This window comes from Castanea sativa, chromosome 1 (genome assembly GCF_040712315.1).
Source record: "Castanea sativa cultivar Marrone di Chiusa Pesio chromosome 1, ASM4071231v1".
Classification (NCBI taxonomy): domain Eukaryota; kingdom Viridiplantae; phylum Streptophyta; class Magnoliopsida; order Fagales; family Fagaceae; genus Castanea; species Castanea sativa.
In genome coordinates this window covers 28,320,228-28,336,792 of record NC_134013.1, presented here as the reverse complement: position 1 = coordinate 28,336,792, position 16,565 = coordinate 28,320,228, and the positions used below count along the sequence as shown (strand labels likewise).

Genomic DNA, 16,565 nt, shown 5'->3' with positions numbered 1-16,565 from the left:
CAATTCGATATCTACCTCCCCTGTTATACCTCCTGCCTCCACAGATACATCCCAACCTCAAAATTCACAGGAACAACATGACCTAACCTCCCTTCCACAAACCTCTCTTCCATAAACCCTATCTTTACCCCAGAAAGATACCCACAATTCTTTCCTCCCACAAAAGAGGAAAATCACTGATTGTCTCCCTAGAAGATTAAGGAAAGCCATAGAAGCTGAAGAAGGGCATAAAGCTTCAAGCATAGGAGACCCCACAATTCCAGGTGTATTGTCTGACGATTTTGTTGGTAAGCACTATCTTGACCCTAGCTTCATTGTTGAACCCATAACATCCAAATCATGCTCTATTTCATCTACTACAGCCGAGGAGGCAGGCCTTATGAAGTCCCCAACCTCACCATGAAAATCCTTAGCTGGAACGATCGTGGCATTTGTAATTTTGTGACAATCAGAGCCCTTAAAGGCTCAATTAAATGGGACTAGCCTGGATATTATTTTTCTTTATAAAACTAAAGCTTCTACTAGTAGAATGGAATATGTTATGAATACTATAAATTTCTCTAATATGTATGTTGTTGAGGCTAAGGGTACTACAGGTGGTATATGTGTTTTTTGGAAGGCCGGTTTCTCGTTCCAACAAGTAGAATTCAATAAAAACCTTATTGCTATCAAAGTTTTTGATGCTCTAAGCGAATGGCTCCTTGTTCGCTTTTATGGCCCCCGATACTTTTTCAAGAAGCATAAAGCTTGGGAAAACCTCATGGCTCTTCTTAATTCTTGCAATTGCCCTTGGGTGTGCATTGGAGACTTCAACTTCACTACTAGCGACAACAAAGTGCTAAGCAAATCCAAAGGAGGGGGCTTTTCATCCACCAACTACCTAAAAGATTTAATTTATGAGTTTGGAGTAGTGGACTTGGGTTATTCTGGTAATATTTATACATGGGCGAGAGGTCAGTGAGGCAGTTCAGCAATTAAAAGAAGGTTGGACAAAGGGATTGCGAGCATATCATGGCGGTTAGCTTTCCCCAAGGCATCAGTGACTCACTTGGGAGCCATTAATTCTGATCATACCCCTATCCTTCCAGACATAAACCGAGAAGATAGCTTTGCTTATAGACCTTTCAAGTTTGAAGCTGATTGGGTGAGAAACAATGGGTGCAACTTTGTAGTGGAAAAGGCTTGGAATGAAGAATCAAGTGGATCTGCGCTTGTTAAACTGTGTAAAAAGCTGGTTGCAACTAGATTAGCTCTTCGGAAATGGAATAAAGAAGTTTTGGGCATTGTCAGGATAAAATCAATAGACTGTTGGAAAGGATATCTAACCAAAAAAAAAAAACCCTTCATCAGAGGACAATGGCAAAGCAGAAGAAGCACTTCAAATGGAACTATCAAAATGGCTCACAAGGTGTGAAATACTTTGGAAACAAAAATCCAGAGAACTATGGCTGAAAGAAGGGGACAGAAACACAAAGTTTTTCCACCTATCTACTATAATCCAAAGAAGGCATAATAACATTGATGCCATTAAGTCTGAAGATGGCTCTTGGGTTACCATTTCGAAGGATATTAGACTTCTATTCTTCAACTCTTTTAAAAGCATGTTTACAAAAGAAGAAATTTTCTTCCCAGAACACTTGGATAATCTTATTTCCCCCTGTATCACTGAGGAGGAAAATTCCATCCTTCAAAATATCCCAACACCTAAAGAGATCAAGGCCACTCTTTTTCAAATGCAAGATCTGAAAGGACCTGGCCCAGATGGTTTCCCTGCCCTGATCTATAAAGAATTTTGGCATATCGTTGGTGAGTCTATTACACAAGTAGTCACCTCCTTTTTCGAGTTTGGCAGGTTGCCCAAGGAAGTAAATAGTTCACTTATCATTCTCATTCCTAAAATCTCGAACCCCTCCTCTATTAATAACTTCTGCCCTATTAGCTTGTGCAACGTAGTTTATAAGATCATTTCGAAGTTGTTGGTTGCCAAGATTCGACTCGTACTCCACAAGCTCATCTGTACATGCCAATCCATGTTTATTCTGGGTAGATGGATCATAGAAAATCAGGTTGTTGTCCATGAACTGCTCCACAGCTTCAAGGTCAAACAAGTCAAAATGGGCTTCATGGCCATTAAGTTGGACCTCCAAAAGGCATACAATAGAGTTAATTAGAGTTTCATCCAAATTATGCTCACCAATTTTGGATTTGACAGTGGCTTTATCAGGTGCATTTTAGCTTGCATCTCATCAATATCATTCAAAGTTCTGGTCAACGGAGGCAAGTCTGAACAATTCAAACCTAGTAGGGGTTTGAGGCAAAGAGATGCTCTATCGTCATACCTATTCATTTTGGGGTAGGAGGTTCTATCGAGAATGCTGGATAAGGAACTCTGCTCCGGTATCATCAGTGGCGCTAAAGCAAGTGCTAGAGGTCTTGCCGTGACACATGTCATGTACGTAGACGATATTGTCCTTTTCTTAAAAGCCACTAGAAATGATGCGGAAATCTTAGCGAAGTGTCTTGACAGGTATTGCGATTGGTTAGGACAAGGCTTAAATAGAAGCAAATCTAGAATATTCTTTTCCAAACATACCTGTTCGTCAAGTAGGGGAGCCATAAAACACCATCTCCAAATGAAAAGCCTAAAAAAGGAAGCTATCTACTTAGGAGCACCCTTGTTCCTATCTAGATCCCCTTCAAAGGATTTTAGATTCCTTCAAGAAAAACTCGAAGCTAAGCTGTTAGGGTAGAGAAGCCAATGTCTCTCTTGGGTAGGTAGGTGCACCCTCATCAATTCAGTTGCCCAAGCCATACTAAACTACACACTCTCCTCTTTCAATATTCCAAAGAAGATTTGTGATAAGCTTGACTCCTTAACTAGGAGGTTTTGGTGGAAACCAAAGGAAAAAGAAGGTAGATTTTTAGCTTGAAAGGCTTGGGATAATCTATGTCATCCCAAAAGTGTAGGCGGTCTCGGTTTCAAAAAAGCAAAGGAAGTAAACTCAGCCCTTCTAGCTAAGCTAGCCTCGATGGTATGTTTAGGTAAGAGGAGCATTTGTATGGATATACTCCATGCAAAGTACAAAGTAGGCGATGATTGGCTCCAAGCAGACCCACCCAAAACAGCTTTGCCTACATGGAGAGCAATTGAACGCACTAAAAACTTGTCGAAAGAGGAGCATGCTATCAACTTGGTGATGGTAGGTCGATAGATGTCTAGACAGATCCGTGGGTCCTATGGCTAGAGTGCTTCAAGCCTCAACCCAAAGTGAGCACATTCACTCAACACCCTCTAAGAGCTTTCCAGTTAATCCATCAACACTCCAAATCCTGGAACTATAATATGATTGCTGACTTGTTCTCTGTTGATTCAGCTAGAGCTATCTTAGTGATTCCAATTCCTTATAATTCCAGGCAAGACAAGCTCATTTGGGTGCTAGACCCTAAGGGTGCGTTTTCAGTCAAATTTGTACATGATATTTCCTTCAGATTCTCTATCAGTAACAACCTGCAGAACAACCTCTAGAAGAAGATTTAGAAAGCAACGTTACCTAAGAGATTAAAAATATTTTTGTGGAGGATTGGAGTTGATACCCTTCCTACGAAGGTGAACCTAAACCGAACATTTGACCATATTGATCCTACGTGCATCATTTGTAACTCTGGAGATGAATCTTTTGCACACCTCTTCTTTGAATATCCATTTGCTAGAGCACTTTGGGCTTCAGCTTGCTGGGGTATCAGAATTAATGTCTCTTCCTTTGTATCCAATGAAGACATTGTTAAGCTCATCATATCTCCCCCAAGCTCTCCACTCCCAATTCAAGATCAATGGACTATCTCACTTAAAATGACGCTGATTATTGATGAAATCTGAAGGACGAGAAACCAGACCCAATTCCAAGAAAGTAGAGCTAACATTCACAAATCGAAGCAAAATGTGCTTTTAAGATTCGTAGAGCTCTTGAAAACCTTCTCTGTTATGAATTCTACCCATTCTGTGCAACCTATTTCTGCGTGGACCCCTTCTCCCTTTGGCTAGGTCAAACTCAACATGGACGCAGTGCTGAACAACTCCAGATCAGCTTTGGATGTAGTTGCTAGGAACAACTTGGGTGAAGTTCTGTTTATTTGGGGCTCTAGATATCACCTTTGTGCACCATCTCAAGCAGAAGCAACTGCTACTCTATGGGTTGTCCACCTAGCAATTCAAGAAAATTGGAAGTCTGTCATTATTGAAGGGGATGCCCAAGTGTGTTTCAAAGCTCTATCATCACCAGATCACATTCTTGATTGGAACATAAGCACTACCGTTAGCAACATAAGTAGTTAACTTTCTTGTTTTGTTTCTTGCAAGTTTAGATGGATCAGGAGAAATTGCAACTCAGCAGCACATTTAGCTGCTAGATTTGCACTCAGCTCCCTCTACTTGTTTTGTTTCAATAAAAGTAATCTTCCTCGATCTCTTGAGTTAGTTTGTAAGGGAGATTGCTCACCGTGTTCTTAGTTCTGTTTAATGACATTGAAATTTAGCAAAAAAAAAATGATCACACCCAGCTAGGAAAACTACATTAGTAGCCTCATTTACCAATTTTGTTTTCCTAATAAAAAATGGATGAATTTCATCTTTAACAAAAAAGAGCCGTGACTAACTCAAACTCATTGTCTTTCAAATATATAACTCTAATAACATGATTTATAGCATTGAAAAATTGGACATTTTGGTTCTCTTTTGCCACTGTGTATCAACTGCCATTATTGTGTGTTATAAATACTCTGACAATAATTAATTTTTTTTTTAAAAATAGATCCCTTTGTTAAATACATGGTTAAATTATTTATTAATTATTGATTTATTTCAATTAAGTGATTCATAATATGATTATATTTTACCATTGTACAACATGCACCAAATTATAAAACTAAATATATAAAAACAATCGATACATGATTTGAAGACGAAGTGGAACACTAGTGAAGAATCTCTTCAAAGAAAAAGCCACTCCGAGAACACAAACAAGTCCTTAGAAAATCCACTATAATGGAATTGTTACAAATAGTCAAATAGTTAAGACTCACAAACTCTTTGTAGCCTAGATCCTCTATACAACATTCGAAAACAATCCAATTGTCTCCCCACTATTGTAATCATGGTTTTAAAAACCGGAATAGACAAAGAACTAGAAAAGAGACTGATTACCGGTTTTATGGTCTGACCGGGGCTAGACCAATGATCAAATCGATGATGTCATAATTAATATTATTTAAATATTTAAATAATTTTTATATGAATTTTAATAACTTATTTTAAGAAAATATAAAATATAGATTTTTTTTTGTTTTTGCATACTATCTTTTTTTTTCTAGTCAGTAATTATTGACAAAAAAAAAATCTACTATTAAGTTTTAATATATTTATTTTTATAAATAATAGTTTAACTTTAACTATTTATCTATTAAAAAAAATTTGAACCCCCCCACCCCCCAAAAGTCAGGTGACTAGACATTAGACAACTCACTAACTTAACCAATCCACTTTCCCACCATCTCACTCCCAGCCACACACGTACACCCTTCTTTAATGATTTTTTTATTTATTTTAAATTTACCCTCACAAATCTAGCACGCCGCACCCCACACGTTTTAAATCAAAAACTTTTATTTTTTCAATTTTCAGTGTTTTGTTCTCAGTACCTCCATCCATCCCCCACCCCTCTCTCTCTCTCTCTCTCTCTCTGTAAGCTAGATCTGCATCCTATCCTCTCATTCCCTGTCTCACCGAAGAGCTGTGGATACATTATACCAGTCCAAGAGGCTGGTTTCAACACCAAGCATGAGCATAAATTTTCTCACTCTCTCAAGCCAAGCAGATCTGAGAAAAAATAAGATTTTTTCAGCAAAAAATTTGTCCTTACCCACTTAGACCGGCAAATTTGGGTAAAAATAAGATTTTTTAGCAAAATGAAGCTCCATTTCAGATCTCTTTCATCAATTTTGCAAAACCGATTCAACCATTCCGGTTTTTGATTTTTTCAGTTGAATCGATGGTTATTGGTTAAATTCGGTTTTTCTTACATTTTCGGTTTTTAAGCATAACCGGACCGAATACTGTCCGGTTCTCGATCGAACTGGCCAGTTCGGTCTGGTTTTTAAAACTATGATTGTAATCCCAATTATTCTATAAAGATTTCCTCCACACGAACTATAATCTATGATGCATTCTAAGGCATTTCCTTGAAGATTTCTTCTTCAATGAACCTTACTAGAGTAAATCTCTATGGTATCACACAATCAAACACTTTCTTTGGGTTCACAAGATGAGTGGACAAAGGTCAATGATTTTTCTATGAAGTGCAAGGAGAATAGGTATAAGACCCTGTTTGGTTTAGAGCTCACTCATATCTCAACACTCAACACTCAAATCTAATCACTTAAACTCATTACTCAATTCTCATAACTCTAACTCCAAATTTCTCATAACTCTTCTCATTTTTCTGTTTGGCTCCCAATTCTCAGTGGTATTTCAATGGGAAATCTCAATTTTATGTAAAGCTATGGGACTCACAAAAATTTAATGCTCAGCAGTAGAGACAAAATGGCCACAAGTGTAACTCGCGTGAAGACTCTCTCTCCTCTTCACACAAGAAAAGACGCAGCTCAAAATCTATTATGTTCTTTCGTGCAATTCCCTCAATTCTATTATTATGATGGTACTAATAAAAAACATGTATGAAGTGAGGCAGTTGGTCCAGAGGTAGATATTAACAAGTGAAGTTCAAATTTCTCCCTAGAGTTGTGGAAGAAGAAGAGGGAGATTAGTGTTCACACTCACCGGATCATGGAGATGTCGGAGAGCAATCTCACCTTTCGGAAACAACAACAATGGAGGCTGAGAGAAACACACAAGTCCAAGAGAAGGTTAAGAGAAATGAGAGAAAAGAAATAAATGTTGGAATGAATAGTGGTGTAGCCGTTGGCTGGGCATTATTGCTCTGCCACAGATGTGACTTAACATGTGGGTGAAATTCACTAAGTTAGAACGCCATTGTAACTTAGTTTTCATAACTCAAAAATATCTAAAACTTGTTTCCAGTTTTTGTAACTCATTACTTACTCTGGTGAGAATTGAGTGATGTAAAAAAATTCTGAAAACTCATCCAAACAAACCTTGCCTCTGTGAGACCCACCATTTTTAAGTGATAAGTGATAGAAATAGAGTTATGAGCGATGAAAACTCCAAAATCCAAACAACTCCTAAGATTCTCTCCTTGAATAGCATAGGCTGTGGCCTTTTTTTCTCTATTTGAAAATTGTGCAAAGTGCGGTTCATATAGGTGCACACGTAAGGTTAAGTGATGACACAAAACCTAATAAAAAAAGGATTAAATAATAGATTCGTAATTGAATTTTCCACAATCTCACTCAAGTAAGGGTCAAGCGAGCCTCTCAAATTATGATGATTCGCTTGAATAGGCACCTTCTTCTTTGCTTGGCAAATGTCAAGCGAGTTTCTAAAATCAACACTTTGAGCAGCAACTTGAAATGCAAACTTTAACTAAAATTTTCAATCATTAATTACATCAATAAACTTAAAATTCATTAGAAGCAAATGTCATGGAATCTGCCTACGCGAAGAACCTAACAATATTCAATTGCCCCCTTTTGACATTTTTTGCTTTTCATTTTCATTTTGTTTCTCTTATTTGGCAGAAATTCCCAGCATATGCTATAGGTATAGGATAAAATTGGAAGAAGAAGAGAGCTTTGATCCTTCTCTAACCTCTATGAAAAAACCCAAGAGAGAAGGAAGTAGATGATATACACGATCCAGATCATCTCAGTTACAAAAGGCAATCCAACGAGCCAAATTATAGGGAAAATAAATTTACATATCTTGGAGCAAAGACAAAATCGCAGCAAAAGAGGGTACTATTGAGTAGTGACAGCAAATTTAATATCTTGGCAATCGAATCTAGGGCAGCTGAGGATATAGTTGTTATTTATTGATGCCCACAAATTTCCATTTGTATGTACGGAATCTCTGTAAAGTAAGCACGCAGATTGATCATTTGACACAACTTGGATTAGTATTCTATTTAATTGTCTCCATGCATCTTGATATCTCCTTCAATTTATATTTAAAATACACACAACTTGTGCAACTTGCATGAAAAAAGAAAGCAAGGTTGCAACTTTTTTGTACTTTCTTCATCCTTATTGTTAGCAAATCGAAATGAATTTCCCATAAAAGCAATAAAAGTTGCCTATTTAATCCTACTTTTGAGTCACTTTATTCACAATTTCTTTCCCTTTGGGCTAAGGAACTTATTTTACAATATAAAGTTTATAAACTCAATAAAATAATATTACATAAATAAAATAAAATAAAATAAATAATATCACAAAAGGGGAAATGTGTTTTTTTTTTCCTGTACGTATATAGGAGAAAGTCAATACAAGTTTATGACATGAAGGATGATGGTTTTTATAAAATTTAGAACTGAATTATCATTATTATAAATTTTAATATAAACCCCACAAATTGATGTGCTAATTTTTAAAAACAAAACAAAAAAAATATTTATTATGCTATTGATGTGACACCAATCATATTCATTACCATATCAATTTGATATTTTTTTTTTTTTTTGAGAAAGATATCAATTTGATATTAAAAGGAGGATGTTTGTAAATTTTAAAATGATACAATTGTTATAAATTTTACTAGATAAGCCTTGCAAACTAATACATCAACTTTTAAATAAATAAATAAGGTAACTTGTGGATTTATCATGCTAAAATTTAATTTAGTTCCTTCACTTTTACTTTAATTATTAAGTTAGTGTCTTAAATTTAATTTTTGTCAATTTAGACCCTTACTTGGTAGAAGGAGTGAATTTACTCATTCCATCCAAAATCTATTAGCAAACATCATTTAAACATTTTTACTTTTTAATTGAAACTTTAACTAAAAGCATTCATGAGATTCATCATTTAATATATTTTATTGTTTGACAAGATTTGTTATTATTATTATTATTATTATTTTGAAAATTGATTAAATAGTTTTATTTTCTAATAATTTTAAATAGAAGGAAAAAATTAATCCATTTCATAAAATAGGAGACTAAATTGACAAAAATTAAACTTTCAAGATTAATTTGACAATTGAAATAAAAGTGAAAGGACTAAATTGAATTTTAACCTCTTATTTTTGGGTAAGACTTAGATATAATTTTATGTGCTAAAGCTTAGGTTCCCCAATTAAATGAAAACTGATAGTTGCATTGAATTTAATTGTCAAAAAAGAAAATATTATTTGTGCTTCAATGATCAATAAAATCATATGTTTGAATTTAAGGTGTTATAATTAATGAAATTTGCTTTTTAATTATTGTGTATTGGACTTGATACTAATCATATTTATTACCAGCTTAATTTATAATGAATTTAGTATTTTCCTAAAATTTGTCCTCTCACCCTAGTAGGATCCAGGTGTTAACTATTAAGTTATTAACCTTGCCGTTTCTCCCAAAAAAAAAACTATTAACCTTGCCTAGTTAAGATAAAAAGCAAGTATGAGTATCTAGTAAAACACAATAACAGTTGTCTCAACCAATCATTTGTCACCCATTTTAGGGTAATGTCCCAACACAGTCTTGTTGCACAAAAATGCCCTTAGAACTTAGTCATAATCCACAAGGTAATGCAAAAAATAACCATAATTTTGCATGTAGTAGAAGGTCATATCTGTCATTTGGAACTTTTGGCTTTTCATGTTTCTCAGAAAGGCAAGTTGAACTCAAAGAGTCCCAAACATCTCTGGGTTTCAAATGTGTACTTTATTTTATCATTCCTGTTCTAAAATCACTTCTAAGTGGTAGAATTATCCTCTACGGTTAGACCTATTCGTTCTGTGCTTTTACAAGGTTAGTAGATTTTTCACAGACTGCCCATTTGGAAAAATTTTTTTCTTCATGAATGCCCACAAATTGCATTAATTTTTGCCCTGAAGGAATATTGTAAAAATGGGTTTATGTTTTTTTTTTTCGTACAAATTTTGAATTTTTGGCATATACCCAATCACACAGATAAATTTCATATTCATTAGCAGATTGAGAATAATTTAAAAAAAAAAAAAAAAAAATCATGGGTTGATTTCTTCACTGCTCATTTAACAAGTAATCTATTTTTAAAAAAATTTACTTTTAAAGAATAAGATTATAGTTTTTTGGTTTGGTATGATAGCATAGGATTTGGAAATATGGGGTTTGCATCCCTTGGTGTGGACCACCTACATTCTCATTCTCTTCTTGGATTATTGTTTTTGTATTAGTTTTGTGATTTGGGAGATTAGATGAGCTAATTAGTTGAATCATGGATTTGATTTTATCTTTTTCAGCTTAATTTGGAAATAGGTTTTTTGGTTCGTTAATTTGGGGATTTTTTTGTTAATTCTTGTATAGGTTAGGAAGCTTAGGTCTGTGTGGAGCTGAAATTTTTGACATGTATAGTGAAAGCTTTTAGTAAAATTGGGGAAAGTTTGAAAAATTAGTACTTGCACTTGGTTTATAATGATTTTATGATGAAAGTAACTGAACTTGTATAGGATCGTCGATTCATTTCATGGTTAAGATTTTATTTTCTTGTATTTAACGGTTGACATAATGACATGGTGCCTCGTGATTTGAAATACATATTAGATTTGTAATATTTAATTTGAACTATTGATTGAATCCATTTCGGATGGAGATTTGTATTGAACTGAATTTTGGATTTAGTAAGCTTTTAGCGGAATTGGGAAACTGCAAAATTCAGTGGTTGCACATGGTTCATGGTAATCTTGTTAGTTTTTGGATCGATGAAATGGGAATATTCCTGATTATTTTGTGATTAAAGTAACTGAATTTGTATAGAGGTAAAAGCATGCTTTGTATTGGACCTTAGCAATGCATTAAGCTGAATTTTTTATATAAGTGTTTAATTTAACTGGGAAAGAATGAAAATTTAGTAGGTGGGTATGTTTCAGGATACTGTTGTTAGTTTTTAGATACTAAAATGGGAAATTTTTGACAAGTTTGTGATAAAAATAACTGATATTTGTAACTTATTCTGAAGAAAAAAAACGTAACTGAATTTTGAATAGAGGCTAGGGCACACTCTGTGTTGGGAACTTAACTCTGTGTTGAGCTGAATTTTGGCTATGTAAGTTTCTATCGAATTGGGAAAGGATTAAAAATTAGTGGTTGGACCTGGTTCAGACTAGCATTGTTAATTTTTAGATGCTAAAATGGAAATAATCCAGGCAATTTTGTGATAAAAGTAACTAAATTTGTTTAGGGGTTAGGGCACACTTTCTTTTGGAGCCTTTTTATTTTTATTTTTATCTTTATCTTTTTATGGTTTTTTGATGAGCAGAAATACTGGTTGGAGGCTTAGAGCTTTGCTCTTTGTTGAGCTGAATTTATATAGTAAGCTTGTAGTTGAATTGGGAAAGGGTGGAAAATTTGTGGTTGGATATGGTTTAGGATAATATTGTTAAGTTTTGGATTCCGAAATGGAAATATATCTGACAATTTTGTGATAAAAGTAACTGAATTTGCTGGGGATGGTAGAATGGTATGCTGTGCCGAAAGTGACTAAAGGGTCAGGACTTAGGAGATATAGTAAGGTTCATTCAGTATTAAGAGCATTAAAAGATTATATGCTATGAGTTAGCTTCTTTCTGAGGTGGGCCTTGAGCATTCTCTTCAAGGTTCAACTAATTATGTGCGTAGTTTCTAATTGCTGATGATACTAGGTGCACCTGTGAGACAGACAGAGAGAGTATAATATAAAGGATGACTATTCTATAAAGACATTGGCATATCCCCAATCACACATAATTTCATATTCATTAGCGGATTGAGAATTTTTTTTTTAATAAAAAAAATCATGGATTGATTTCTTCACTGCTCATTTAACAAGTAATCTATTTCAAAAATTTTACTTATAAAGAATGAGACTATTATTTTTTGGATTGGTATGATAGGATTTGGACTTATGGGGTTTGCTCTATGTTGTTTATTATCGTGCCAAGACACAGATTGGTTTTTGGTGTATGCAAGATGCTTTAAATATAAAAATATTGATGCGTGAGCTTGCTATAATATAGATGCACTGTGCAAGAATTTCAGATATTGGTTGCTCCATAGAGTACACCTTGTAGAGTATTAAATTCAATTGTGGGTTGGAAATAGCTTACCTTGGAAAGTCTCTTGTGGATGAATCCTGCCTAAACTAAAAAGGAATCCATTGTTGTCTTGAGCTAATGATAAAGAGCAATTATTATGAAACAAACGCCATAGGTTTGATTCTTGTATCTTTTTTATTTTTTTTTAAACTTCAATCAGAATGACAGTGTTGTTAGAAATATAGCTTCAATACATGGGTTCCATTTGGTTAACACCAGAGTGGTGCAAAGTGAAATTTTAACATTATAATGTTAGCGTTTGTGTCAGTAACATAGGGAAGTTGGGTTATCTTTAGCAAGCACATCATAAATCCAGATGTTCTTGTAAGTTATGCAATTTACAACCCTTTAGGATTGCACTGTGGTGGTTACAATATGATGAATTTATTGGCAAATCACTAGCTTTCCTTTGAAATTACAAGGGTTGTATTTCTGCCTTTGTGGATGTGGAAACAATTCAGCTAAGTAGCATTTTAGTATGGAGGCATAACACCAAAGGAATGCAATAAGAAAAATTTATGATAATTTTCTATCTACGAAGATTAATTGTTAGCCGGCCTGAGGTAGCCCTGAGTTTATGTGTTTCAAAACATACTTATACATGCAGGGAACATAGGTACATTATCCCAAATGCAGGACCTTTTGTGACTCACATTTAGTAGAGAGACTTCTTGTCATGCCCGTGGAGATATGCACAATGAGAGCTACGTTTGTTCTAGTGTTGCAGTCTTTATGTGTATGAATTTGCCATTGGATGTAATTTTATTCTATTCTTCACAATACTAAATATATATCAGAACAAAATTATTGTTTGAAAGAATCAAACTTGTCATACTTTTATGGAAGATAATCATATTTTTCAAAGATATGGAATTGTGTGGATACTGGATTGACTACTATCTTTTTACAATGTACAGTTTCACTTCAATGCAAGATTTGTTCTTCAGATTTCATGAAGTATGAATTTGGCTGTCATCTTCTTCACACATGGACACAGCCAAAGTAGCCAAGACTTGCATACTTGGTGATCGGAACACTAGTGACATTATTATACGTTTGAAAAATAGAGAAGGAAGACCGGAATGGTTCTACTCCCACTCTGCCGTTCTCATAAATAGAAGCAAGTTCTTTGCCAGTCGGGTCTCCCTTCCAAACTCTAGTACTTGCATTGAGATTCACTGCTCAGAATTTGACTATGATGATTATGTTGAACTTTTGAGGTTGCTGTATCTCCCTGTAGGCTCGATTCTGGAGTCGTTGGGTTCTGTTAAATCTGCTGTTGGTATTCTTCAAACAGCCATTGCCATACATTGTGAAGATATCACACAGAGCTGTACCCAGTACTTGGAGGCTGTTCCTTGGGACGACAAGGAAGAGGAACTAATTATAAAAGCAGTTGCTAAACTGGGTCCAATGGCCACGCCCATATTAGCCAGGATCCAACCTGTAGATGCAAGTGCTACAAAAAATGTTTTTGTTTCTGCAGTTCGTTTTGCCATGTCCATTGGCAGACCATGTCCTCCATTTGGAGACGAGCTCAAGACTTCTGCTCAAGAACAAGTTGAATTCATGCTGGGGGAAGATGAAGATATGCCATTAATTACAGCTGATGATGAAGTAAAATCGGTGGTAAGAATTGGTCTTTCCAACATTTGTTCATCATTTGAGAACGGGTTATCGTCACTCCTTTTGGAGTCCAGCCTTGTATGTGATACAGCAGAGGATAAAATTTTGCAGACCTTATCTGATATTGAATGGATGTGTAACATACTTCCCAAGATGGATTTAATGAAGGACTTTGTGTTCAAGTGGGCTGAAATCTCTGTGCGTGTTTTAGGGATCATTGAAGACGAGAAACTTGCGTGTGTTATGTGGGGTTTGAAAGTAAAGTTGATACAAGTGACCGGAAAAGTCTTGGAAGCAGTTGGCTATGGCAATGTGATTCTTCCAGCACCATGTCGGGTGCAGTTGCTAAAGACATGGCTCCCTTATATAAGAATGATAAAACCCATCTTGGATTCAAAGGGTAATGAGGATACAGAATTTCCTTACATGATGACTGAAGACCTTTGCCAGAGCATTGAGGGGGCAATAGTCTCATTGATACTGTCATTGCCATCAAATGATCAGGCTGATATTCTGGCAGACTGGATGAAAACCGAGCAACTTCGGTTTCCTGATTTGACTGAGGCATTTGAGGTCTGGTGTTACAGAACCAAGTCTGCAAAGAGAAGATTAGTGCAGGGCTTAGACAGTATTAACAATGCTACTGTCAGCCTCTGAGTTCTCTCTCTGCATTTTGTATTATAATTATTTTCTCAGCTGGAATGTTCTGTGACGATTTCAGTCATGTATTTTGATGGAATTAAGCTCTATTTGTTGTTGGTGTTGCTTTAAGTTTAATTTCCTTGTAGTTTCCATGCACCTAACAAGGCTAACATACTCATACTCCCAACATATTATTAAATAGTGGGCATAATTAATAGATGATCATTGCCCAGGTAGGTTCATTTTGGTCGATTCATACTAAACCAATAAGAAAATCGATCTGAACTTGCAAAATGGTCTAATAGCATTTAAACAGCTAGAACATACATTGTTTGGGATTGGAATTTTAATTGAATGTTTCATCCTAAAGACTCAAGTGTTTGTGAGCACCAACCAGCTTTTGAGTACAACTAGTGAAAGTCTCAAGCGCTACATGGTTTTAGTTATGAATTCTCTTTGTGTGTGTGTATATATATATATATATGAGAAATAATAACTAAATGAGTTATCATTACATAATTTTAGAACTAGTTTCTAACTAAATGAATGATTATTATTATATAAAATGCATAATTTTGTATATTTGTCCTTATATATAATATCTCTAATTAAAATGATCAATAAAAACTTTTCTAATTGTTTTTATTTATTTATAATTCCTTATTTATTAATGAGGAGGTTGATTTGAACTCAAGCAGTTAAACCTTTTCTAATACTTGCATAAATAAGGTTATCCTAAAACAATTAATCCTAAACTTAAAATTAAAAAATCAATTGTATATGTACACCTAAAATAATTTTCACTTTTAAGTCTTATTTTGATATTTAAATCATTTGTTTCAGTATTGTGGTGGACCTTTTTGCGTCCTAGGCTGGATTGCTCCTGCTGTGCCACGGCTCCATGATTCTGGAGTAGGGAGTCGGGACTGGCCTAACTGAGACACACTTTAGACCAGCTTGTGCACAAGTTGAGTCCTTCTTATGTTGACGTGTCTTGGCAGGAATCTTGAGTATGTTCACGTGCTTACAGCATGAATAACTGTTACAAGTGTTATAGCAGGAGAATACAATACAACAGGATAACTAAAACATATTTAACTAAAATACTTTCTGCTAATAATAATACATGAATAATTCCACAAAGGAAGAAGCATTAGAACACGATTACGACAAGAATAAGTTAATAATGAGATGTCATATTAATCATTAGTCAACCATGGCAAAGGAAAAGAGGAGTAGTTTGCTAGAGGAATGAACTTAACCCCTTAGTAGATTCAAGCCCAAAAGGGGAACCAGTCTCCAATGTGGGCAACCTCAAAGGAAAATCCTACTGTAGAAGTTATTCACTTTGGAAAACAGACCCAGATGACTTAATCTCAGATTCTTGACTCATTAGAGAGTGGGCTATTGAGAGGGAGAGAAGTGGGTGACCTATTGAGCATGCTTTTACTCCTATCACTCATGTTTTCTTCATTGCTCTTGGTTTTTTGTTTTCTTTCTTTTCTTCTACTTCTCTTCTCTGTTTTCTTTCCTTTTTTTTTTTTTTCCTTTTTCACTCTCCCCCTTATTTTCTTCTCCCCTTCACTGTATATGTCTATGGCTTTTTATACTGCCTGTTGTGATTGGATTTGCCATTTTAACACCTTAATCGCTTTTGGCCTATTGTAAGTGTCCTTCCAAGACTGCCTACTGGTCTGCCGGCTACCCATCCACCACCACTATACTATGTTAGCTGTGCCACGCCTCATTCCCAGATAAAAGTAATTTTGTTTTGTTTTTACTCTCCCTTAACGCTCCTAGCTGGATAAAGGGTTAATCCTTTCCCTTACCAACCTCTAAAGCGTGTATCTAGTGGCTCCAACTCATGTTTACCTCTTTTGGATGATATGTCATTCTAGCAGGACACTTCCCCCAAAAAATCTTGAGTGGGAACCCCAAAATAGGCTCCTCATTCTCCTCATCACCAAGCCACACCCTCTTTTACCTTTGACCCGTGGCCCACATACCATGTATTGGCTGGGTACGGGTAAGTGGTGCCTGAGCTTTGTGTGCATGCCTCACTTCC

General features: G+C 35.3%; 2 protein-coding genes across 3 annotated transcripts; both read left to right on the top strand.

The window, feature by feature from the left end:
- Positions 1 to 565: 565 nt before the first annotated feature.
- Positions 566 to 1,414, top strand: LOC142624228 (uncharacterized). Its single transcript, XM_075797764.1, has 2 exons — positions 566 to 953; positions 1,089 to 1,414. Exons 1-2 carry the CDS (start codon positions 566 to 568, stop codon positions 1,412 to 1,414), a joined length of 714 nt encoding a protein of 237 aa, XP_075653879.1.
- Positions 1,415 to 9,696: 8,282 nt separating this feature from the next.
- On the top strand, positions 9,697 to 14,629 carry LOC142622543 (BTB/POZ domain-containing protein At3g05675). Of its 2 annotated transcripts, XM_075796034.1 has the most exons (3): positions 9,697 to 9,929; positions 12,840 to 12,968; positions 13,150 to 14,629. In XM_075796034.1, exon 3 carries the CDS (start codon positions 13,220 to 13,222, stop codon positions 14,513 to 14,515), a length of 1,296 nt encoding a protein of 431 aa, XP_075652149.1. In that variant the 5' UTR covers positions 9,697 to 9,929; positions 12,840 to 12,968; positions 13,150 to 13,219; the 3' UTR covers positions 14,516 to 14,629. The 2 variants fall into 2 exon arrangements, with proteins under 2 accessions (XP_075652149.1, XP_075652148.1); XM_075796033.1 differs by lacking the exon at positions 12,840 to 12,968 and having other exon boundaries at positions 9,698 to 9,929.
- The last annotated feature ends 1,936 nt before the right edge of the window (positions 14,630 to 16,565 follow it).

Bases quoted from the DNA above. Each gene is read 5' to 3' on its own strand.
- LOC142622543 (XM_075796034.1), top strand. From the start codon at position 13,220: ATGGACACAGCCAAAGTAGCCAAGACTTGCATACTTGGTGATCGGAAC.
- LOC142624228 (XM_075797764.1), top strand. From the start codon at position 566: ATGTATGTTGTTGAGGCTAAGGGTACTACAGGTGGTATATGTGTTTTT. The intron at 954-1,088 runs GTCAGTGAGGCA...CTATCCTTCCAG, and splicing joins TATTTATACATGGGCGAGAG to ACATAAACCGAGAAGATAGC.